General features: G+C 36.7%; 1 protein-coding gene across 1 annotated transcript in view; it reads left to right on the plus strand.

The window, feature by feature from the left end:
- Positions 1–22,230, plus strand: part of cpsf6 (cleavage and polyadenylation specific factor 6) — a 42,025-nt gene extending 19,795 nt beyond the window's left edge. Inside the window, exons 7-10 of the mRNA XM_060839731.1 lie at positions 293–408; positions 1,354–1,507; positions 6,856–7,055; positions 19,330–22,230. Of these exons, the coding sequence (XP_060695714.1) occupies positions 293–408; positions 1,354–1,507; positions 6,856–7,051 (466 nt within the window). The 3' untranslated portion in view covers positions 7,052–7,055; positions 19,330–22,230. The remainder of the gene's footprint in view (positions 1–292; positions 409–1,353; positions 1,508–6,855; positions 7,056–19,329) is intronic.
- Positions 22,231–25,498: the final 3,268 nt, after the last annotated feature.

Consider the following 25,498-nt stretch of genomic DNA (forward strand, 5'->3'; position numbering starts at 1 on the left):
AATTGGATACAAATAGATTTGATCTTAAGAAATTAGGTCCAAACACAGTAAGGTTAAACTTAAGGCTTCATCTGAATTTTGAAGTCACCATTTATCATTTGTAAGTGGGAAAGAAATTCCAGCATTAGCATGCACAAAGAAATTTGCCAGAAATGGTTTTCTTCTTTGTTTTCCTCTCCTCTTTATCCAATAGATCAGTTTAGAAAGTGGAAAAGTATCAGTTTTGTTACTGTGATTACAAAAAATAAATTTGTGCTGAGCTTGCTTTTGTCTGCTTTATTTTCTATAACAGAGACATGGATTCTTCAAGGACTCCACTGAGTGAAGCAGAATTTGAGGAAATCATGAATCGAAACAGAGCCATTTCTAGTAGTGCAATATCAAGGGCTGTGTCAGATGCTAGTGCTGGTAAATTGGAGCAATTTGATTCTTTACTTCTCAATCTGCCCTCAATACTGCTTCCATTCTGATAAGTTTATTCAGGATTGTACTGATACTATAAACCACATAGTGCTTTGTCTGTTTAATTGAGACTCAGTTGATTCATTGATCTTCAGAAAGTATGTGCATTATGTATGAAAATGTACCATTTGACTCACTACCATAATGTTTGTGTTAGTAGGAATCTTTTGGGCATTCAGCAGTAGAACCAAAACATTGCAACTGCATTCTCCCCTGCTCCCCTTTAATCTCCGACCAAAGCAAAGTTTTCAACTGTAGATCCAGTTGATTGGCTAACTGAGATTAATTAATGCAGCAAGTCGAGCAATCTTGAGATAGTGGTTGTTGTGATGCAGTAATAGTGTTCCTTTTTTTTGAGCCAGGAGACCGAGGTTCAAGTCCCACCTGTTCCAGCAATGTGTAATAACATGACTTAAACAAATTGGGAAAATGGGAATGTGCTTGGAGATTAAATTAAGGCTCTTTTGGTCTGTATGCATTAGCTATGTGGTGCGTTGTGTGATTTGGGAACTCTGTGCTGCAGGCAGAATCCTAAAATTGATTCTTGACCGTGTCGTAATTAAGGGTTATGGAGATAGGGCAGGAAGGTGGATGTGAGGGTTGTCAGATCAGCTGTGATGCCGATGAGTGGTGAAGTGAGCTCGAGGAGTTGAACAGTCTACTCCTGTTCTTTTTCTTCATGGTTTTATCAATAGGATCATGAACTGAACTGAAGTTCATCTATTTTTAGGCTAAAGTAAATGTCAGAACGTAAGATCAAAGTTAAAGTTGCAGGACTTGGGTTAAATAAGACGCAATAGCTGTAAATAAAAAGTCCAACGTGAATTTAATTTTTAGTTAACTCTGGAGAGCTGAACCATTTTAATAGATTAATGTTTTTTTTTATTTCAGGTGATTACGGGAGTGCCATTGAAACCCTGGTTACTGCAATTTCTTTGATAAAGCAATCTAAAGTATCTGCAGATGACCGTTGCAAAGTTCTCATAAGTTCTCTACAGGACTGTCTCCATGGAATAGAATCAAAGTCATATGGTTCTGGGTCACGGTAAGGCAATAATTGCCATCTTTAAAGTTCAGCAATGTAACTGAGGTTAATAAATAACAATTATTTTCTGCTGATTCAAAGTACAATCAATAATTATTTTGGACACGTAGTAGTCAGTGTGCGTGTCAATTTTACTTTCTGTTCCATTTCAAAAATATCACTCGATACTCCCCCGCTCCGCCAAGGTATTTACTTCAATTACATCCTCTGGCAATGCTGTTCAGAATTATTTGTCCTTAAGCCTATGCAGTGAGAAAAGGGTGGGAGGTTATCTCATAAAAATTTACATTTACCTGCAAAGGGGCTATCTTAGTTTTTGAGCGATCAACTGAGGAGAGAGCAAATGGAAATAGATGGTTAATTTCCTGTTGGAATTCTACGTAGGCCTGGAGTAAAATTGGAGTATGGTGTCTGATAATGTAGCTGCGTCATCCATTCTAAGCCTGAACATACTACAAAAATACTGTCTTGGGCGATGTATGTCATTGCATTGTCTGAGTATATTATTGAAAATAATGATGCAGAATTGGGCTGCAAAGTATATGATTGCCGAAGGGAACTGAGCTTCAATGTAAGTGGCACCCTTTTGTAATGAATGAGGCAACTTATCCGACTTTATTGTCACATGTACCTTGGTACAGTGCAAATGTTTTTGTTTCGTGTGCAGTACACGCAGATCGCACCATTGTGCATAAGGGTAAGAGAACAGAATGTGGAATACAATATTATAGCTGCAGAAAAGGAACACAGTGAGGTCAGCATTAAATTTGAGAGGTCCATTCAGAAGTCTAACAGCAGGGAGGAAGCTGTTTTTGAACCTGTAGATACATGTTTAAGCTTTTGTACCTTCAGCCTGACGGAAGAGGCTGAAAAAGGTTATAAATAGGGTGGGAGGTGTCTTGAATTATGTTGGCTCTCTTCGTAGCGCAGCAACTAGTACAGATGGAACCAGTGGCTGGAAGGTTGGCTTGTGTGACTGAGTCATTTCTTACTGTCCTGGCAGAGCAGTTGCAGTACCAAGCCTTTTCCTTTAGAAGATAGCGAATGATTAGAGTTGGAGAACAGATAACCGATCACGACCTCTGATCAGCAGGCTATTTACTTTTTTTTTTAAGAAGTATCTTTTCTAAAGGATATAATTATAAGTGAAATGTTAGATTAAACTTGTATGGAATCTGTGTTGGATCACAGAGTATCACAAACATTTTTGGTCTCTGTAACAAATATAATCTGGAGTTATTGCAGAACGTGTAAAAACAAAATGCTAGCATGATGCCAGGACTCCCCTTCTTATTTGTCCAAAATTGAGAAGCCGTGAGACTAATCGGAGAGCATTCAGGATTATCAAAGAATTTCATTGAAATTGAAGAGTTGCTACCATTTGCAACTCTGATAAATGCAGTAGGAAATTCAAAAGAGACCACTTCTGTGGGGTATTGCTGCATTCTTAAAACTCATGATTCTAAGAGATGATGAGGTGAATAACGTTGAGTAAGTTTTTGGTAAATACTTGAGGGCGAGTTAGATGAAGACTGGAAGGAGAATTTTTTGGAGCATGGACACTAGCATGGATTTATGGGGGGTAAGCAGTTGTAAATACTGTGGAAATACAGAAGTGCCTATCTAAATTGTATAAGCTTGCGTTTCCTTAAAAACATCTTGAAAAATGTCCAAAATTTGAGGTGGAAGTTCTTGATGTCTTGAAACGCATAAAAGTGGGTAAATCCCCACTGATCAGGTGTACGTTAGAACTCTGTGGGAAGCTAGGGAAGTGATTGTTGGGCCTCTTGCTGAGATATTAGTATCATTGATAGTCACAAGTGAGATGCCAGAAGACTGGAGGTTGGCCACTAATTAAGAAGGGTGGGGGGTAAGGACAAGCCAGGGAACTAGACCAGAAAGCCTTACGTTAACGGTGGGCAAGTTGTTGGAGGGAAACCTGAGGGATAGGGTGTGCATGTGTTTGGAAAGGCAAGGACTGATGAGGGATAGTCAGCATGGCTTTGTGCATGGGAAATCATGTCTCACAAACTTGATTGAGTCTTTTTGGAGAAGTAGCGAAGAGGATTGATGAGGGCAGAGCGGTAGATGTGATCTATGTGGACTTCAGTAAGGCGTTCGACAAGGTTCCCCATTGGGAGACTGGTTAGCATGGTTAGATCTCACGGAATAGAGGGAGAACTAGCCATTTAGATATAGAACTGGCTCAAAGATAGAAGACAGAGGGTGGTGGTGGAGGGTTGTTTTTCAGACTGGGTGCCTGTGATCAGTGGAGTGCCACAAGGATCGGTGCTGAGTCCACTACTTTTCTTCATTTTATATAAATGATTTGGATGTGAGCATGCGAGGTATAATTAGTAAGTTTGCAGATGACACCAAAATTGGAGGTGTAGTGGGCAGCGAAGAAGGTTACCTCGGATTACAACAGGATCTTAATCAGATGGGCCAATGGGCCGAGAAATGGCAGATGGGGTTAGAAAAGTAGATGAATGCGAGGTGGTGAATTTTGGGAAAACAAACCTTTGCAGGACTTATACAGTTAATGGTTAGGTCCTAGGGAGTGTTGCTGAACAAAGAGACCTTGGAGTGCAGGTTCATAGCTCCTTGAAAGTGGAGTTGCAGATAGATAAGATGGCGTTTGGTATGCTTTCTTTTATTGGCCAGAGTATTAAGTACATGAGTTGGGAGGTCATGTTGCGGCTGTATAGGACATTGATTAGTCCACTGTTGGAATATTGCGTGTAGTTCTGATTTCCTTCCTATCGGAAAGATGTGAAACTTGAAAGGGTGCAGAAAAGATTTACACTGACGTTGCCAGGGTTGGAGGATTTGAGCTAGAGAGAGAGAGGTTGCATAGACTACGGCTGTTTTCCCTGGGGCGTTGGAGGCTGAGGGGTCACCTTTATCGAGGTTTATAAAATCACAAGGGGCATGGATAGGCTAAATAGACAAAGTCTTTTCCCTGGGTTGGGGGAGTCCAGAACTAGAGAGCATATGTTCAGGGTGAGAGGGGAAAGATATAAAAGAGATCCATGGGGTAACTTTGTCATGCAGGTGCCTGGTGCGTGTGTGGAATGGGCTGCCAGAGAAAATGGAGGTTTGTACAATTGTAACATTAAAAGGCAGTTGGACCTATGAATAGGGAGGGTTTGGAGGGGTGTGGGCTGTATGTGGCAGGTAGGATCGATTGGGTTGGGATATCTGGTTGGCATGGATGGATTGGATCGAAGGGTCAGTTTCTGTATTGTACATCTCTGAGACTCTAAGAGCATATTTAAGTTTTGGTTTTAAATTTTAAATCGACAAGTTTTGAATTCAGGATTTTGGATTCAAATCACCCAGGACCTCATGAGGTGAAGAAAGTATTAGGGAAAGTGTGGAGAGGAGAAAATTTGCTTAAATGGAATGTTGTATAATCAGTTGCAGACTCTGTGATTAAAATTAAATAAACTGTGATGTTTATTCAGTTTTAACGTCTGCCTCTGTGGACCTGTACTGGAGGCCATGTATTAGTTTAAATACATTGTATAAAAAGCCTAGTCACATGATGCTCCAGTGATTTGTGCAGGGATCAGTGCCTTTTGGTAGGAGCCAAATAAAACTGGATTTTTTTTTTCCCAATTTTGCTAGTTAGAATGCCAACTTCTCATCCTCACCCTAGTTAATAACCAACATGTAATTGCATTCCCAGAATTAGACCAGGAAAATGGTAGCTAATTTAAAGTAATTAAGAACTTATGGGAAAGTTATAATTAAGGATTCCTTATTTCATCAAAGTAAAAGACAAGGTTTAACCATTCAGTTCATTTTGCGGATGTCCCTCTAAAAGATTTGGGTAGTTTCAGGAATTGGGATGAAAGATCCCTTTAAGGTTGAGGTTTAAAACCATGTGAGGCCTTTTCAAAGGTTCTTCCAGCTCAGGAAAAGTGGAGGATAAAACCTGAGATGAGGTTGATACAGATTGAACATGGTAAATTTCTTTAGCTGAGCACATAGTGAACAAAAAGAAGCCTGTTAATTGCCATTTCTGCTTCGTGTTTAACATACAACTAAATAGAAATTAACACTTTTAGGACAGACCATCTACATAGGACATAAACAAGCACATAGATCTAGATACCATCTATCAACCCCTCAGAAAACAATCAGAAAATGACATCACCAGAAACCCCATCCAGGAGAAAGATATAAATAGAAAGCAGGAGACAACAGCTTCGCTTCACTTGGAGGTCGCCACTGATGATGATACCTAGCCAGATAGTGAAAAGTCTGGATATCAAACCTACAGCTCAGTGAGCAAACCTACACCCTAAACCTCAACCTGAGCTACAAACCTTGCGAGAAATTAACTTCTTCTCTAGATAAATATCAATGATTTCTTGACAGATGTTGATTCTTTGTAGGTGGAAATTTCTGGAATGTTTTTGGAAATTCCATGATATGCATTTTATACATTAAGTTCAAATGCAGGTAGTTCTGGGATAATGTACATTATGGCAGCATGGTTTGGCTTAACATTGCTGAAGAATTAGTGAACAGTATTTTCAAGAGCACTCACCCTTGTTTGAAATAACGTGATTCCAGCAGGGATCTGTTCTTGCTCTTCGTTCTGCACATGCGCTGGTGTCTGTGCCATTTTGCACATATGCTGGTGTCCACACCATTCTGTGTGCACACATTCAGTTGTGGTATTCGTGCCATATTGTGCATGCACTGATGTCAGGTGCTGACAGAGCAGTTTTCTGTGAAAGGTACTTTACAGAGAGCAGCTTTCGTAACTTTTTTTTATATGTACAGTGTTAAATTTACTTTTTCATAATGAATATGATTTCAATCTTCAATCATGCAGTGCTATGCTTTGCATTAGGCTTTTGGATTTTTTTTTTGAGGAATCGTGAGTGATTTTTTTTTACCATAACATCGATTTTCCTGCTCCTTGGGTGCTGCCTGACCTGCTGTACTTTTCCAGCACCACTCTGACCTAAACTCCTGGTTTCCAGCATCTGCAGTCCTCACTTTTGCCTTTTTTTTACTCTCTCTCCTTAAACTCACTTTTCCCATAAGTGCCATTATTTCGATTAAGGTTTTGCTGGAACGCAACCATGGCATTATAGGAGAACTATCTGTCCAGAAACATGGAGGCAGATAGTGCCTCAGGGTACTGACATCTTTGTTTAGGTGAAGGAAAAAGATTTTGGCTGATCATGAATAGCTAGCCAAAACAAAATCTAGAAATAGTTCTCAGGATGTGAAACTAGTCAATTAACCTGTTCAACCAGACAAAACACTGAATTAAATATGACTACTTAACTCTAGGTTGATCAGTTTTATTTTTAAACCCATCTTAGAAAACGTGAACGTTCACGTGAAAGGGACCACAGTAGATCAAGAGAGAAAAGCAGACGCCACAAAGAGCGCTCACGAAGCCGTGACCGACATGATGACTATTACCGTGAAAGAAGTAGAGAGCGGGAAAGGCATCGTGATCGTGAACGAGATAGAGACAGAGAGAGAGACAGAGAACGAGAGTATCGTCATCGTTAAATAGGTGGGTTTCTCTTTTATCTGTTTTTAACTATAAAATTATGTTTTACATTTCTGCCTATTTTACAAGCAGATGTAAGGTTCTTCAATTTTGTGAAGTAGCATTCGATTGGGACCTTAAGTTATAAAGAACCTGTTAACCACAGTCAGATAAGACTTAATTTCGGTAAGTATTCCTGAATTTATTGCCAGAGGTGTTTTGGTGTCTAATTTATTGTTAATTATAATTGAATTACTTCATTTACACTTACAGATTAAATCATTGCTCTACATGTAAGAATTTTCAAAGTTTTTGGGTAACAGCTCGTTCTTTTATTCTCAATTTCTGCTGTAGTTTAGAATTTGGTCGAGAACCATGTCTTAAAATTCATTTGCAGAAGTAATTATCAAGCAATATGGGTTCCTTTGGATAGTGTGAAGTTCTGCATCAAATCGTATTTTTGATTCTTTATTTCCCATTATCCTTATCTCTGTCCCCTGTCTCAGCGCAAATGTTGTGGAGCACTTCTTTTTACTAATAAGTTCAATGCCAAAGTCATTGATGCAGGAATGCTGGCTTTTTACAAAGCTCCCTCTTGTCCCTGTGCTTCTAGCTTGGAAGATTACCATTTGGGCTTCAGTTTTTATTCACCTTTTAATAACTCTGTTTACTGTTCCTAAGCTAGAGACATTGCTGAGTAATTTAGTATGTTGTAGGAATGTTCCAAGTGTAAGTAATTCTGATATAAACCGAACAGCTTTCCAGAAGTAAGCTTTAGATATCTAAAGGATGTACTTGTAATTTTGCCATTTGTTTTGAGGTTGAAATATGCACTAATTTTAAGATTTTCTTTTGTGTAGCTATTTGATAGTTTCTATATTTGGGGGAATAGGGCTCTGCTACATATTCTCTTGATGGAGAATTAGATTTTTACAGGGACCTAAAGCTCAAAACTTAAGCATTTCTTATTTGCTAAATGTACAGATCAGGGAAGGGGGGTGCGGTGGGTAGGTGGTGTGTGTTTGTCGAAATTATTGGCCACAGTAATTAATCTGAAGCAGCAAAGTTCATATTCCCCACAGACCATGATATACTGAACAAATGATAGATTAGATTCCCTACAGTGTGGAAACAGGCCATTCGGCCCAACCAGTCCACACTGACCCTCCGAAGAGTAACCCACCCAAATTAATTTCCCTCTGACTAATGCACTTAACACTGGACAATTTTTAGCATGGCCAATTCACCTAGCCTGCACAGCTTTGGACTGTGGGAGGAAACCCACACAGACACTGGGAGATTGTGCAAACTCCACACACAGTCACCCAAGGCTGGGGTCGTACATGGGACCCTGGTGTTGTGAGGCTGCAGTGTTAACCACTGTGCCACCCCATATTCTGGCTGCATTTATAAAAGGTGTTGTAATAAATTTACTGGCAATCCTTGCATTATTGAGTAGTGCTTGAGACTGGAGAATTGTATTTGAAGCATTTGGACGTTTCTGGCACATTTACTGAAAAGAACAACTTGATGTATTTTGTACTCAGAGCTGACAGATATGTGTATTTTACCTCCAAGATGCTTTCATGCACCCCCACAAATTGTTTTATAGGTTTTCTTTTCAGCTGCCTGGATAAATATTCAGTTTAAAGCTTTTCCAGTGTTTTACACTTGGTGTAAGTAGTTTCCAGATTAGGCCAATCCTGCATAATTACCTTGGATTAACTTTCAAAATGGAACATGTGCTATTTGTTAAGACCTTTTATTCTACATCTTTTTGTCCAGGCATTTTGACTTGCTTTCAATAAACTACAATTCATTAAAGTCTTGGCTTGAGTATAAATTATGCCATAACTTTTGTGGCACTTATTAATTTTTTTGAGTTAGCCCACAATGACATAGCAATGATGAGTAATTAAATAAACAAATGTTCAGGTGATATTTGTTGTGATGTAGTCTTCAAGTATCACATTCAGAAAAAAAGTTACAAGTTGGTTGACAGTTTATTTTTTCCCCACAGGTAAATAAGTTGATAACAGTAATGGGCTATTTGAATTTTTGTTTTTTTGTCAAAGTTTATTGTAAAGTTAGTTTAAAAAGTAAATTCAAATTCTTGCCTCTGACTTGCACTTAAATCTCTGATGGTCCATAACACTATTTAGAGACTTCCGAGAATTTTCTGAATCTAGCCACCGGTGTTTTTAGAATAACTCTAGTTTTTTGCTTTTTGACCTTCATTATTTATTTGGTAAATGGGCTTGTTCACAAAAAAAAACTTGTTCTGCAGTTTTTTTAATTTGATGGGTACCTGATCATGCCATGAATGTTTTAATGGTTTCTTTTGTGAGATTTTAAAAACACCCATACCGGGGAAAGTTGTTTGTTTTTATACCATTCATACATAAAGTTCTAGCTTTCCCTCTGTAAATCTCATGAATTTAAATGATTTTCCCCAACTTGTTTTGTATTAAATTTGAAATGCTGAATGTCTGTGGTATGCTGATATACTTTACATAATGAAATCTGAAAGCAACTCTGATTTTTGTATGCCCAAGTATTGCAGTTACAAAGCTCATGAGATAAATAGTAGCAAATTAGTCATAAAGACATTGCTGAATATCAACATATCTCTTCAATCACTATTGCTTAGTATTAAGAACATTTTGGATTTAAGGATTTTAGTGTGAAGCATTTCAGGAACTTAGGTTGTGAGTTACGTTGCTTAAGTCTACTATACTTGGTTGAGGTTAATAGTGTAGTGCTGTAGGCTTTACAAAGTTAATTTTGTGATATTTCCAGTCATTGGCACTGAACTGTACTAATTGAGCCACAGGGAAATCAGTCCTAAACTCTTAAGGACAAAAGATAATAAATAGCAATCAGTGGTTTAAATGATGAAAAATAAGAAATCAAACATCTTTATCATCATTTTTCATCCTGCTATATTTGGCTTTTCAATATTTTTGCTCACTATTCCTTAATTGGACAATTATCCTCCTCATTGCTGTTCAGTTCTGTCTTCAATTGAATATCATTGCTGGAGATAATTTCTATCACCAAGTGTAAACAGGTTTCACGGTTTCAAGTTTACTGTAGTTTGAAAGAACAATTGTTTGAACCTGATATTTGTGTACAATTGAAGCCTGGTTGACTTGAGTTTTTCATCTGACAATGCATTTCCATAAGTTGCCTCTCTAAGAACTGTCTTTAGTATTGAACAGTGCTGCAATTATCTGTTGCTGCCTTAAAGCAATGATGCCAAAAGAAACCAGCTGTTTACACTCATTTGGCACTAGGTTGGGTTTTTGTTGACTTTCATTGTAGTTACTGAAGAACAACTTCATAATGATTTTAATATTATGGAATTCAGTTACAAGTTCTTATCACAGCTGCATTTTATTTTGTGCATGCTTCCACTACATGTAAATTGTCTGCAATACAAATTATTGTAACAAAGTTGCACAGTATATTCTTGAACAGTCTCTCAAATTAAATAGTTATAGTCATTGCAAGTGTCAAATTTAATGACGTTAAATTAAAGTTTTATACTATTATTTTGGCTAATAAGATGTCTCTGGCAACTCTAACTCATGCATGTGATTTGAGCATCAATTGGAAGGGTGCAAAGAGGTTCTTTGTCAGGAGGGGGCATTAATCTTTTTGTATGTTTACGTAGAAAGATGATTAAAATGTTTATTAAACATATGCAATTGAAGCTGTACAGTCTTCCCCGAGAATTTCCCATTTGCTAGCAAATTTTGGTTCTGTTTTGTTAAACGTTAATGACTAAGATTCAAGTGCAATCTCATGCGAACTTGTAGAATTTCACCAAATTTAGAGTAGTTTGCACATAAAACCTCTCAAAAAAAAGTCTAACATTCAAGGCGGTGTGCATACACTTGTGATATATTTTGGTGGTGTTTGGCACCTGTGACTGAGACTGATCTGTAAAACTGTTTACCTTGTATAAAAGGTTGAATCAGATGGTCTGTATTTTTCCTTAAAGTCTGTTTGTATATTTATCTAGAATGTGGTCTCAATTATAAGCTTTTAAATTGGACCTTCATATTGGTCACCAGTATTTCTCAATGTTGGTTTTCTTAAATTTTCCCTTGGATTTCCTTTTGAGAAAAACTAAAGTTGCACTTACCCCACAATGAAAAGTTGGCCATGTCCTGTATCTAGCAAAATTCTAACAACTTAATCCTCACTAAATCTTAATTTCAAAATAAAAAGTTTGTTACTTCAGAGCCTTGAATTGTTTCAAATAAAGTTTTTTTTTATATATAAATGTTTCAAAATATACTCCAGTGAGATGTCCCATTTTTAAATACGTTCTGTGTTGCACCTTTCACTATTTGCTTGTATCAACATTCCCTGCAAACTTAGGAAACCCGTTTGGTTTTTTTTTGTTTTGTGAAATGGTAGCTCCTGTAGTGCTGCTTATGTCATTTCACAGTTGCAGAAAATTTCTATTTCATCTTTATAAGCCAATTAGTGATACAATGCCTTAATGTGGTGAATAAAGTATTGTTAATAGTTGTCTTGTACACACAAATTTAGGCTACAAATTGCATGAGGAATTATCCATAGTAATCAAAAGCAGGGGCTTGTACAAAATACTCCATTGTAAAGTTTTGTATGTTGTGTAAATGCTGTAAAATGCTGGCTTTGTTATCTGTATAAATACAATTTTAAACTTAACTATCCGTGGGTGTGCAAAATTGCTTTTGTAATATAATTCGAATGTGATCTCCAAGTAAAAATACAGTTATCCCTATTATTTCAAAATTCTAAATATCAAATCCGTTGTTTTGTGCCATTTCTCATTGTGTTTTTATTATTGATTTCCTAATTATATCTGGATTGTGAATGTTTTAATCTTTTTAAAGCTTTAATGGTTGCAGTGATTACATCCTTTTTTTTGGTGGAATAGAAATTATGTGCATTGTTTTGTGACCCATATTTGGATTCAGCTTCAACCCTATTCCTTTTAAATGGCTTAATCATCTGAATTCTGTAATTCCCAACTGAAACCAAAGTGCTGGAGAAAGTTCAGGACTGGCAACATCTGTGGAGAGAGAAGCAATGAGCACATTAAGAGCAGCATGAGTTTTCTTCAAGTCTTTGGTTTCAGATTGTTAAATATTTCACTGTCCACAGATGCTGGCAAGCAACTGGGTTTCTCCCAACACTTTTTTAAAATCTTTTATACCTCCACCATTACAGTATTTTGCTTTTACTCAATTTCCTGGATAAATTGCCCAGAAAATGGACATAGCTCTCCCTATTAGCTGTTCTCAGCTTAATATTCATGCATTCTGCTTTCTTTACAAGATTCATCAACTCTTCAAATGTTTTATATCACTACAAAATAATAGTGTAGAAAGTATCCTTAGATGTTAAACCTTGAATAAATGCACTATGATACCTTTTATATAGAGTATTTTGGAATTCGTGTGCCTTAAAGGTTTGTACTGTGAAGAATTTTCATTGTAAAAGCTGGTCGTCTAAGTATTTCCATTTTCAAGCTTTGTTGAGATTTCATTTTCAATATTGGTAGTACCTATATAATCACCATGAGACATTATTTCCTATCTGGAGATCTTGGTGTGTGGATTTGCCATATTAGAGCACTTAATAAAGTTGTAGAAAGTGATTTTCACATGTTGGTTTATTCATTTAATGTGTTCAACACATGCACCACAAAACCACCTCCAAAGATGTATTGCTCCAGCATGCATTAAAATTACACTTGACGCTTTAACTATATGTAGTAAGAAGTAAAATCTTTGGTCTGAGTAGATTGGGCTAATCAGATGCTACAATCAAATGTTTGTATGGACTGGCTTTAATACTGCTAGGCATAATTTGTGACATTATTGGACACCAACTTTTCTTGAAGCCAGGATAAGTTGATTTAATGCTCGTGCTATTATTTTTATAATTGGTGCATGAGTGGAAATGAAGTGCATAGAGGAACCAGAATTCAGTCTTGACCAGCAATTGCTGGCCACGTACTGTAAGAACATCTCTACAAAGTTGCATATTAATATCAACTGAAATGAACTATGTGCTGTTGACAAGCAGGCTGTTCTCTCGACACTAGAATGCAGTTCCGTGACCATCATAACTACTGGTTTTTTGAGAGCCAAGTTTTTTTTTTCTGTAGCTCTACAGATATTTTCTCATAATTATCTCAGTTCTCTCTTAAGCCATGATGAATCTGCCTCCAGTAGTTATTGATGCATTCCAGATGCTAACCAACCACCATTTATTTAAATTTATTTTTCTTGTCACCTTTGTTTATTTTGCATTCCCCATAAATTGTTGTCCTGTTCTGTGTTCCCAATAATGGGAATGGTTGCTCCCTGTCTATTCTGTCTGGACTCCTGGCAAATTTGAACACTGTCAAATTTTATCTCTTGCCCTTTCAAAGAGGAAACTTTAAGCTGGCCATACTTAGTCACTGGGATCAGACCAGATGCAACTCTACGAAAGGCTGGAAGCTATGCGGGCAGTAGACACAATCTTTCAATTGTCCTGGTGCCTAGATGACTGGATAATTGCAAATGTTATATGTTGTCCATAAATGATGCAAAGATAAACATGGAAACTGCAAGACATGGATATGAACTTTCAAGATCTCTATAGCCAAAAAGTATGTAATTTTTGTTTTTATTATCATTAACAGCTACTTGGGGGAAAAAAATTGGTTTAATTCAACCATGCCAGGACAAATCATCTTTAACTTGACTTAGGAGTTAATGAGATTAAATAGGATTAATGTGGTGTGATGGACTTCAGAAATGGGTACAAGTTAGCACTAAAGCTTAGCAAAGTTTAAGCCTACAACGCATGGAAAGTAGCAGTTAGTACAAAAAGATGCGTAATGACAGGAAATTGAAGTGGTGATTGAATGCTGTTTGAACAAGAACAAGGCCTATGTCAGGGTTCCTCAACTTTTGGAACCATCGCCATTTCCTTCATTTTCATTAATGACATGGATGTGGGTGTGCAGAGCATAATTTCAAATTGATGGAATCATTCTCCGAACAAGTCTTGTAAAGACTTGAATTTTCATGTAGAAATGTAATCTAAAAACATTTTTTTTCGGTGAAGGACCAGAGCATACACTGCAACACCATTATTGTGTGCTGAAGTTTTATTGCAAAATTTCACTTCAATTGGCTGTGTATTTCTACCACAATTTGTGTTATCTGCTATATGATTGAAATCCTTTCAACCTCAGTCTAAGACAAAGAAAAGGTACATTTAATATGAAATACTTACACATGTATGGAAATATTTTGAACTTTGAAATATTGGATTTGCTGACAATTAACTTTGCATTTGATGTCATTGTCAATCCAAGTGTAACATCATTTTAAAATATCCCCAGAAAGCAATAAGCTTAGTTCCTCCATTGGGCAAACCCCTTCAAAAGAGGTTTCCATCATTAAAGCATTTTCAGACCACCTTTTGTAGGGGAAGTTAAGCTTCCCATTGTGACAACAGCATTGAGTTTGTGCAACTTTCATTACAATTAAAATTAAATGGAGAAAGACTGCAGATAGCTCCAGCACAGAAGGAATTGGGAACCTTTGTGTATAAATCACAAAAATCCTCACGTTGAGGGTTTCGGGGTAGTGGGAAAGCCAAATAGATTGTTGATCTATATTTCAAAGGCAATAAGAGTATAAAAATAGTGAAGTTTTTCTAAAACTATGCAAGACACAAGGTCTCTGCACCTAGACCACTGAACAGTTAAGATTTCCTTTTATTTAAGGATAGATGGCAAAGGTTTGGAGGGATATGGGCCAGATAAGTGAGGCTAGTTTCGTTTGAATTATGTTCAGCATAGACTGGTTGGGCTGAAGGGTCTATTTCTATGCTATATAATACTCTATATACTAGCATTGGAGGCAATTCAAAGGGTTCAGTAGGTTGATCCTGCATGTGGAGGAATTCTCTTTTTGAGGAGAGGTTAAGTGGGTTGTGCCTGTACCCATTGGAGGCAACTTTACTGGAAGATAATAAGGTTCTTAAGGGATTTGACTGGGTAGATGCAGAAAGATTGTTTCCCTGTATTGGAGAGTCCAGGACCAGAGTTCATAATCTTGAATAAGGATTCATGCAATTAGGACAAATAAGGAGGGAGTTCTTGAGGGTATGAGTCAGAATTCCTTACTGCAAGGGACTATCATTAAGAATATTGAAAGCTGAGACACCTTTTTAATCAGTAAGGAAATAGAAGGTTTTGGAGAAATGGCAGGAAAGTGGAGTTGATTATCATATCACCCATGGTCAGAATGGCAGTGTAAATTTGATTATCCTAATTGCCAATAGCCCAGCTGCTGTGTATACTGCTGTAAGTTATCGTTATTTGCATATTCAAATATTATAAAGCTGTCTTTTTAAATAGCATTCAGGGGTGTTTGAGTAATTTTCATTCCTTTTGCAGGTTTGTGGAGTTTTTTTTTTGGACATTATAGTTTTCCAATCAGTAGAAAATAATTTAGTTTTGGTCTTGGTGACACAAATGGATTATTGCAATTAGACAGTGTCTAAATAAAATGTTGACACACCAAGCCATGTTTTAAAGTTGATATTATAATGCATTTTGGAATCTTAACTGGTGAAATAAACCATTTGTAACCCTAAACCAGGTTGTGATGTAAATTAATTGAGTGCAGGGTAGGACCAACAATATTCTCACTCTTTTCAATGTTCTTAACTCTAATGCATATGACCTAATTCAGTGCAACGCCAACTATCTCTTCCAAGAGTCAATTGATTTTTACCATTTCCCACTTCGAGAATATGTGAGGATTGGAAGAGATGTTGAATGTTGCAGGCTTTATTTGTTGAGTATTTTATTGTTGGGGGGTGCATTCTAAGATGCTGCCCCAGCTTGCCCCTCTCTTCACCGCTCAAGCAAGCTCCCCTTTCTCCCTCTCACTTTCGTCCTGTTTGCCTTTCTCTCCCTTGTCCATGCTCTCCTCATGTCTCTCTGCTCTTCAACCCCCATTTCCCACAAAAAAAAATGGGTTGATGAAATTGAAAACCATGTTGTTTGGTCCCAGTTTTACTAGGATATAACAACCAACACTAAAAGAGAACCAGAGTTGAAATGCAGCGCAGGCTGTCATAATGTAGTCTGAGCTTTATAGCAGCCATTGTTGTTTTGAAGCATTTGGGAATCCATGCCTAAATAAATCAAACAACTGAATGAAGTAGAGGAAATGTGTATCCTTATGTCAGTTCAGTTCTGTTCTGTTCTAATTATTTCTATAGAATACAATTGTTGTTTTAAACTGTTGCACTAAAGTATTTGTGAAACAAGTTTGCTAAGTTGTAAATATAAAAATTGTGCATTAACATCCCATATTTGTAGTTAATAACAGCACCTAACACTTCATGTCTAATTGTAATCCTCTTTAGATTTCAACAAAATAGACTTTGTTTTCTGATATATTTTATGCATGAATGTTTTGTTATCCTTCAATTTTAATGTTCTGGTTATGACCCATTTATTGTCATTTGTTGTAACACTAGTCTGAGGAACTTTAACAATCTGGCATCTGCTAATCATCCACTATCGATTTCAAAAATTCCTTATTCTTTTAATCTAAGAACCTTTCGAGCAACATGTAATCACTTACTGCTAATGTGTCCAGTTATGTAGGAACATGGGAAGTGGGAATAAGCAATTTGTCTTCTGTACCTTGCTTTACTATTTAATTAGATCTTGGCTGATCTTCTGCCTCCGTCTTTCACCCAGAAATAGCTCCATTTCACTTGATATTTTGTAATTACCGAGAAAATGATTGATCCACATGTCATAAACTCATTGCCTGGTACCAGCCCTTCATTTGTAAAATGAAATTTGTTCTCATCTTGCCCCTAAGTTGTTTAACTCAGTCCTCTGGCCCTTAGAGGCTGTCGCAGTCTCTGGCTCTTGCTCTTGCTGTGTCTCACCCTTTACCAACCTCCCTATCCCACCCTAACAAAGAGAGGGAAGCTTAGCATCAGGTTTCTTATTGCTCATATAGATTGTAAACAGTTTGGTCTAAAGATTTAAGAAATGAATTGGCTCAATGTAAAGACAAAAACATTGGATTTATTGAAAGTAGCTAATAAACTTCAGTCATCGGGAATTCTGAGACCCCTTGTTACTTTCCAGTTTATTACAGTAAATTTGTTAACATTTCAGTGGTAACTTAGGCACTGATTTGTGTATTAGATGACTGTAAATTTATCCGTTTTAAATCTATGCTTCACTTTAGTTGCTCAGTGGCAAAGCAAGTAGAAGATTTTTACCTATCCTTTCAACCCACAAATGGAAGTGGCAGCTTCAGCAGAGCTTTAGATTGAGCAGTGATTGCAGTCTGTCTTACTCTGGATCAACTGAAATTATTTCTAGATGTGGCTGCTGTCTTCTATTGTATTAGCATAGCACTGAAAATAAAGTTTTAAACATGGTAGATTTATTTGGTGAGTTAATATTAGTGTTAAGCTTATTTTTAAATTGCTCATCACTCAGTATCATCATAATTTGGTGACAGAACTAACTGGTTAATGAATGCTTGGACCTCAAATACATGAGAATTTAGTTTTTAATGCCTATAGAAGTTTCACTGTCCTCTCACAGTAGAATTATAGTTGTCAAATGCTATAGTTGAAACTAATCTTTTCAATTAAATAATCTTTTCCTTTAAATTCTGAACTAACACTCTCAAAGTTAATCCATGTTGGTGCAATTTGGACAACCTTTTGTGTGTCCCTGGTGGAGATCGGTTACGTGCAGCCATGGGGAAATGTTGTCTCATGGAGATTGTAAAATATGGGTTCAGTTTAATGGAGTGTAAAACTTTTATTCTTCAACAAGTTGAGAGCCAGATGATTGCTAATAATATAGTATGCTATGAGACGTGGTATTGCAACATTTCTAGATTTTATTACAATTGGTTCACTTTTTATGAAATTGTTTTGTATGACCTTGCTGTTTAATAGACTGCTATATTTGTTTCAACTAGGCATTGAAATAAATATTATCAGCTTTGAATACGCTTAAAATGTAGAAAAGCTGTTGCTTATAGTCACTTCTGATACAATAATATGAATCTTCTGGATAACTTGAGGGGCTTACAGTGTGCAGTGACATTTCTAGTGAATGCATCAGCTAGGTTTAAAGAGCAGTTAACGCAGTCATTTGTTATTTACTCCATTGCTATTAAATAATGATTCTTAATCAAAAGGTTAATTGTCAACATGACTAGTTATTGTAAATACTTTTGAAACCAGTATGAATCACAGGGCATGGGGAAACTTGTGGCTGTTGCAAAAATTGTAAAATTATCTTTAATGTTTTTAATTCAGAATGAACTTTTAGATGACATTGAAGTAGAAGATTGTTGAGAGCTTTAGCTTGAAGCATTGTATATATGCATGTCTGGTTGTTACACAACAAAATATTTGTCTGTTTTTGTAAGGTGCAATACATTCACTCTTTTCCAGCAAGTACTGTTGATAAATTCATGTTTTACTGAAAATGTTTCATGTTTGAAAGAGTATTTCCGTGCAAATTAGCCCAGTTGTGACCTTTTGACCTGTACTCAAGTTCCCTGAAGTTTTAAGTTTTTTTTGAAACTAGCATTTCACTACTTTATAGCCCCTTTTTTTAATTTTTGTTTTCATGGATTTAAATGTGTACAAACCTACACAGAACTCTGTCATTGTCAAGTGACATACTATGACTGGGCACTCAATAAAATGTGACTTATTGAAATAACTTTTGAATAAAACTAAGCCACATCTTGGCACTTGTGGACAAATTATTCCCAATGTTTTACTGAGTCAGCTGGTGAAAGGTCACAATTGGATTTGGTTTTCATGCTTGAAATATTTTAAAATGAATGAAAGTTCAAAGCTTGAGCTTTTTAAAAATCATATTTACTTCTAAATGTGACTGAAAAATCTTCTGATGTGTATTAATTAATTAATTAATTTACTGGTATGTAGCATAATGGCCTTAATGTATATTCTGGCCTCTGGAATGTGTGGAAAAATATTTTACACTTTTTTTTTCTATTGTGCTGAACAAGAGTTTAAATTGTTTCTTTGATCTGTAGTATTTGCATAATAGTAGGATAAAATGTATTCAGGATACCAATATTAATACACAAATGCATGAGTTATAATATGTACTTAGTAAATTCAGTATGATGGTGTAAAGTATGTACAAACGTAGACAGGGAAGAACAAAATCTACATCATGAATTTTGACACATTACAGCTGTCTGAAGAGAAACGTCTCCAGATAAAAGAAACAACAAATGCTCTTCACAGAAAGGACTGCCCTTTATCCATCTGTTGGAATTTCATGGTTGAACAGGAATTCTCAGGCTACGTGGTTAAACGGAGCAACAGTAACGAATAAAGCAAATCCACTGTAATGGTAACTGATTGCTCTACATTTTTTTTATGTTGCTTGATTAACCATTTTATTTGGACACAACCTGTGACTTAAAAGTTACTAAAAGCTTTGGCAACTCTTCGTATTCTAAGCGTTAGAAGTATCTGACATGTAAACAATTAAAAGTCGTTAGCTTCTCTGTTTTTATAGTTCTTTCCATCTTGTTACCAAAATTGTTACAAAAATGTTAATGTTCAAATAATGACTGTAAGCAGCTCAGTTTCAGTTTATCAAAATAGATGTACCATTAGTGTTGTAATAAACTGTTAAATGGAGCCTACAGTTGTGTAGATTATGCAAGTTTTCAAATTCAGTTTCTTGATGTTGAATCCTTTTGAAGGCTGTATGTTTGTTTTAATTTGATAAATTCCAATGTGTAATTTGCCTCAGTTGGTTTGGAGCTTGTGTTAGTCAACCTTCCATTGTAGTTTTAATGCAGAAGCGTCTTAATGATAAAGAAATCCAGATGTGGCTGATTGGGGACTTTTTTTAAACACGTTCACTTCACGTCTTGGAATTAAAAATAATTCAGCAATATAATTTGTGACTGCTTGTGTAGAAGAAAACATTTTTCCTATTCTGTATGTCAAAGTGTAGTGTGTTGGACATGAAATCCTGATTTTAGTGGGGATTTTTTTCTTCCTAAATTCTGTGCTAATTATTTTTATCTGCCTCTGCTACCTCAATTGGGGAGAGGAATGGTTTACGTAAATGTACAGCAGTTGCATTGTATTTCAATACAGACTATTTGGGACTGCCAAATACATTTTTTTAAACTAAATGAGGACAGTACAAACAACCTGAATATCGAAATAGAAGCCCGTGTTCTAAGATTTTGTTATAGTAATTGAAACTGAAAGCTCTGTATATGTTTTCATTTTGTCTTGAGTTTGAATTTGAAAACCACCAAAACGTCTACACACTGCTTTTTACTTTGAACAGACTTATAGCTTGTTTAGAAGATGCAGTTAATGTCAAGTATTTTTCAATGGCCTTAGTTTCTGAAAATTAGCTAAAAAGGTCTCTAAAAGCATATATGGTGAAAAGGGCAGTTTGTGTAGATTAACTTTTGATGGTTTTAATATTCATGTACAAATCCAGTACAAAACCAGGATAGCACAGTTTCGACTGTCTGTATATTAGCACTATTTTTGCACTGAAAAGTTCTTAAATGTTTAAATGTGAAACGCAACTACTGGGCAAATACAAAATGTGAAACTTTTTAACAGAAACACTTTGGAGCTGGATTGTGACCAGTCTGAAGCACATTTGTCAGTTGCAAAATGGTACATCCTAAGTCTCTTATAGTGTTACAATAAAAATAATGGTTCAGTGGGTGACTGGTTACACTAGTTGTAGTGGTTAATTCCCCTTTAGAAGCCTTAGTTTTAAGTTCTGGTGTTCCCAGGCTTGGGAGTCCGCTTCCTTTAGATTGGTTTCCCTGCTGTCTCAGAGTTAGATGGCGATAGTGTATTAGAGATCACATGTGGGAGCATGCACAAGTCTGGAGATAGCACTAAGCTTGTTAGGGGCTTCAACTTACTATCTGTCCCATGGCTGACTGGGCATATCTCTTGTTCTTACTGCTTATGTGTTGGAAGGAATTACAGGTTGATATTCAACCTTGTTTTTACAAACTTGCCACACTTCCCTTGGCCATCAGTTCTTGGGGTGGAAGTTGAACCTAGAGCTTCAGACTGAGGCAGGGAGGTTACCCACTGTGCCATAAGACTTCCCTATAGCTAGATGCGGGCCTCCTTTTATGATCATTAATCTGACTCTGGTTTAAAATTAGGAGATTTAATCCTTTTACATAAAGTGAGCCTCCTTTTGGCTAAAGTGGAGCATGACTGAGTATTTATGTCGGAATTTATTGTTCGTACTCGCATAAATATGTGGTAGAAATGGATAATTTGAATATGATCTTATTTAATAGAGTAAACATGTCATTTTTTAAAGGGACTGGTCGTACATCTTATTCCCAAATGTAGCTGACATTTTTTTGGAATATTGCAAGTTATTTTTGGTTCATAGCTGCATTAATCATAACTTGCTAACAATATTGATATGTTTGTTACTTTAACAGTTCAGCCATTACCAATGTTTGTTCCTTTTTGGAAGGGGGTGTCGACAGTTCAGCACTGATGTAATTTTTACTTCATGTAACAGATGGTTCACTGTTTCATGTAATTATAATTGCAAAATTTTACACAAGATTCTTAAAAAGGACACTGTCAGCCTAAAGATTTTTCATTAGTAGCAGCTTTTGGTTTAGCATTATTTTTGCTTATTGAAAACCTGTTCATCTGAACCACTACTTGAAGAGTATATTGCCATTTAACATGAAACTACAACTCATAGCTTTTTTTGTAATTAATGAACCATTATGGGTTGGAGATGTCATCTTTTAAAGTTATGCGTTTTGCTAAAATAGTTGTATGAAAGTCTATCTTTGCCGCACTTGCAACTATGTTTACCAGGAAACTAGACAGCACAATTAAGATTTTCCAATCCACAGGTATGAGATTTGTAACTAGAAAAATGTTGCCGATTTACTAAAATTATTCTTGAAGTTAGATTGTCCAAAAACAAGACTCGGGTAAGTAAAATTTTTAGATATTAAATTTGGATGCTTTGCTTCTTTACTTTTAAATTATTGATCAAGCACTTTTGTTACACCTTTTTAATCACCATTTTTTAAATAAAAGGCTTTATATAAAATTCAGTGTTTTTATTTAAATAAGGAGTTGAATGATGTTAAAATACATCCAGAAACTAGTGTGTAGTTTCAAAAGAATATTCTATTCTTCAGAGTAACAATGGGTTAGATTGTGGAAATAGGTTAAATTTTATTGGACTACACTTTCAGTTTAGAATTTACTTCAGACCAAATGTTTGTCCAGCTGGCCTGGATTTTGTTCTCGATGGCACAACCTTTGCCATCATAACTGTGAAACAGATGGCTGCTTCTGACATCAGCATTTTCAGATAAAGCTGCAAATCTAACTGCTCCGTCCAGTGGTTTTCTTTTCTGGAGTGCCTTTTTGAATGTCCCTGTATTTGAAAATTGCTTTAATTTTTAATGCTATTATTGGTCTTAGTGTACAAACCCTTGAAAGAAGTTATATGTTGTATGAGACATAATTTGGGTTTTTTTTTGCGATCTTTTTGTTGTAATTTATTGCTAGCAACCCCTCTGATTTTTTTTTTGTGGCATTTTTTTCAAAATTTAAGATGCCCATTACCTTAATCCAGTGATAATGCTTAAGTTTTACTAAGATTTACAACTCGTGAAGGATAATTACTGCAGTTCCCTTTTTGTGTCCGAATTCTTCAATGTGAATGACGACTTATCCTCATTGAAGGCATCACTGCTGGATGCTGGAAATTCTGTATGAGTTGATGCCAGAATCAAAAATATCATTGGGAAGATTTCCAAAAGACTTTAATTGAACTTTGCGGCAACTTTCTTCATCACTAGGAAACGCTGTTACATTGATCTCAATCTGGGCCCAGTTTCTGTCAGTGACAATGTCAAAAAAAAGTCTAAATGATGTATGTTAGATCTGTGTTTTTAAACAATATTTATCGGTAGTGAGGTGATTTAATGAATTTTCATGTGGGGGTGGGTTGCAGCAGATCTTAACTTCCAGTACGACAGGTATGAGGTGTGACCTTTTTCATTCTTAGAATAGTTCAAGGAATTGAAAATTCAGCCTTGATACCAAAGTGTATTTGCACTCATGGTAGCAAAAAGCAATAATAGAATCTATAGTGTGTGGAAGCAGGCCATTCAGCCCATCAAGTCCACACTGACCCTCTAAAGAGCATACCACCAAGACCCATCATCCCACTCGATCCCTATAGCCCTGCATTTCCACATTGGCTAATTCACCTAGCCTTCACATCCGTTGATACTATGGTCAATTTAGCATAGCCAATCCACCTAACTTGTACATCTTTGACTGTGGGAGGAAACTAGAGCACCTGCAGGAAACCCATTCAGACGCAATGAATATGCAGACTCCAGACAGTTGCCCGAGGGTGGAATTGAACCTGGGTCTCCAGCGCCATGAAGCAGTAGTGCTAACCACTGATCCCTTGTGCTGCAATGCATTTGTCTATTATGCCTTGTCAGCAAATTTGTATCAATGAAGGTGATGAATGGATCTTTAAGATCACTTGGGTCCATTTACCTCATTGTACAGAAAGTCCTTGTCTCATGTCATAGAGTCAAATTCTCCAACACTGACAACAGCCTTGTAAATCTTTTCTGAACCCTTTCAAGTTTCACAGCATCCTTTCAATAGGAAGGAGACTAGAATTGCATGTAATATTCCAAAAGTGGCCTAACTAATGTCCTGTGCAGCTGCAATATGACCTCCCAACTCCTGTACTTAATACTCTGACCAATAAAAGAAAGCATACCAAACACTTCACTATCCTATATACCTTTTGACTCCACTTTCAAGGAACTATGAACCTGCATCCAAGGTCTCTTTGTTCAGCAACACTCCCTAGGACCTTACCATTAAGTGTATGAGTCCTGCTAAGATTTGCTCTCCTGAAATGGAGCACCTTGCATTTATCTAATTTAATCTTCATCTGCCACTTCTCAGCCCTTTGGCCCATCTGATCAAGATCCCATTGTAATTTGAGGTAACCTTTGCTGTCTACTACACCTCCAATTTTGGTGTCATCAGCAAACTTACTAACTATACCTCTTATGCCCACGTCCAAATCATTTATATAAATGACCAAAAAAAGGACCCAGCACTAATCCTTGTGGAACTCCACTGGTCACAAGCCTCTAATCTGAAGAACAATCCTCTACCACTCTCTGTCTTCTACCTTTTGAGCCAGTTGTGTATCCAAATGGCCAGTTCTCCTTGTATTCTGTGAGATCTAACCTTGCTCACCAGTCTCCCATGTGGAACCTCGTCAAAGTCTGTATCGATCACATCTACCGCTCAGCTGTCATCAATCCTTTTCGTTACTACTTCAGAAAAACTCAATCAAGTTTGGGACAGGATTTCCCATGCACAAACCATGTTGACTATCCCTCGTGTCTTTGCTTTTCCAAATACGCGTAAGTCCTGTCCATCAGGATTCCCTCCAACAACGTGCCCACCACTGACGTCAGGCTCACTGGTCTATAGTTCCCTGGCTTGTCCTTACCACCCTACCTAAACAATGGCACCACGTTAGCCAACCTCCAGTATACCAGCATCTCATCTGTGAGGAGGGAGAGATATAAAAGACATGTAAGAAGGTGGTGTGTGTGTGTGGAATGAGCTGTGTAAAAACCCTTTTGGATTCTCCTTTAATTCTATTTGCCAAAGATATCTCACGTCCCCTTTTTGCCCTCCTGATTTCCCTCTTAAGTATACTCCTCCTGCCTTTATACTCCTCTAAGGATTCACTCGAATTATCCTGTCTATACCTGACATATGTTTCCTTCTTTTTCTTAACCAAACCATCAATTTCTTTAGTCCATCCAGCATTTCATATACCTACCAGTCTTTCCTTTCACCCTAACGTGAATCCAGAGAAAGTATATTCCTATTATCTCATTTCTGAAGGCTTCCCATTTTCCAGCCGTCCCTTTACCTGCAAACATCTGCCCCCAATCAACTTTTGAAAGTTCATGCCTAATACTGTCAAAATTAGCCTTCCTCCAATTTAGAGCTTCAACTTTAAGATCTGGCCTATCTTTTTCCATCACTATTTTAAAACCAATAGAATTACGGTTGCTGGCCCCAAAGTACTCCACTGACCCCTCAATCATCTGCCCTGACTTATTTCCCAAGAGTAAGTCAAGTTTTGCTTCTTCTCTAGTATATACAGCCACAGACAGAATCAAAAAATTTTCTTTTTCACACTTAAGAAATTCCTCTCCATCTAAACCCTTTACATTATGGCAGTCTCAGTCTACTTTTGGAATGTTAATATCCCCTACCATTAAGACCCTATTATTTTTACAGATAAC

Source organism: Hemiscyllium ocellatum, chromosome 19 (genome assembly GCF_020745735.1).
Source record: "Hemiscyllium ocellatum isolate sHemOce1 chromosome 19, sHemOce1.pat.X.cur, whole genome shotgun sequence".
Classification (NCBI taxonomy): Eukaryota; Metazoa; Chordata; class Chondrichthyes; order Orectolobiformes; family Hemiscylliidae; genus Hemiscyllium; species Hemiscyllium ocellatum.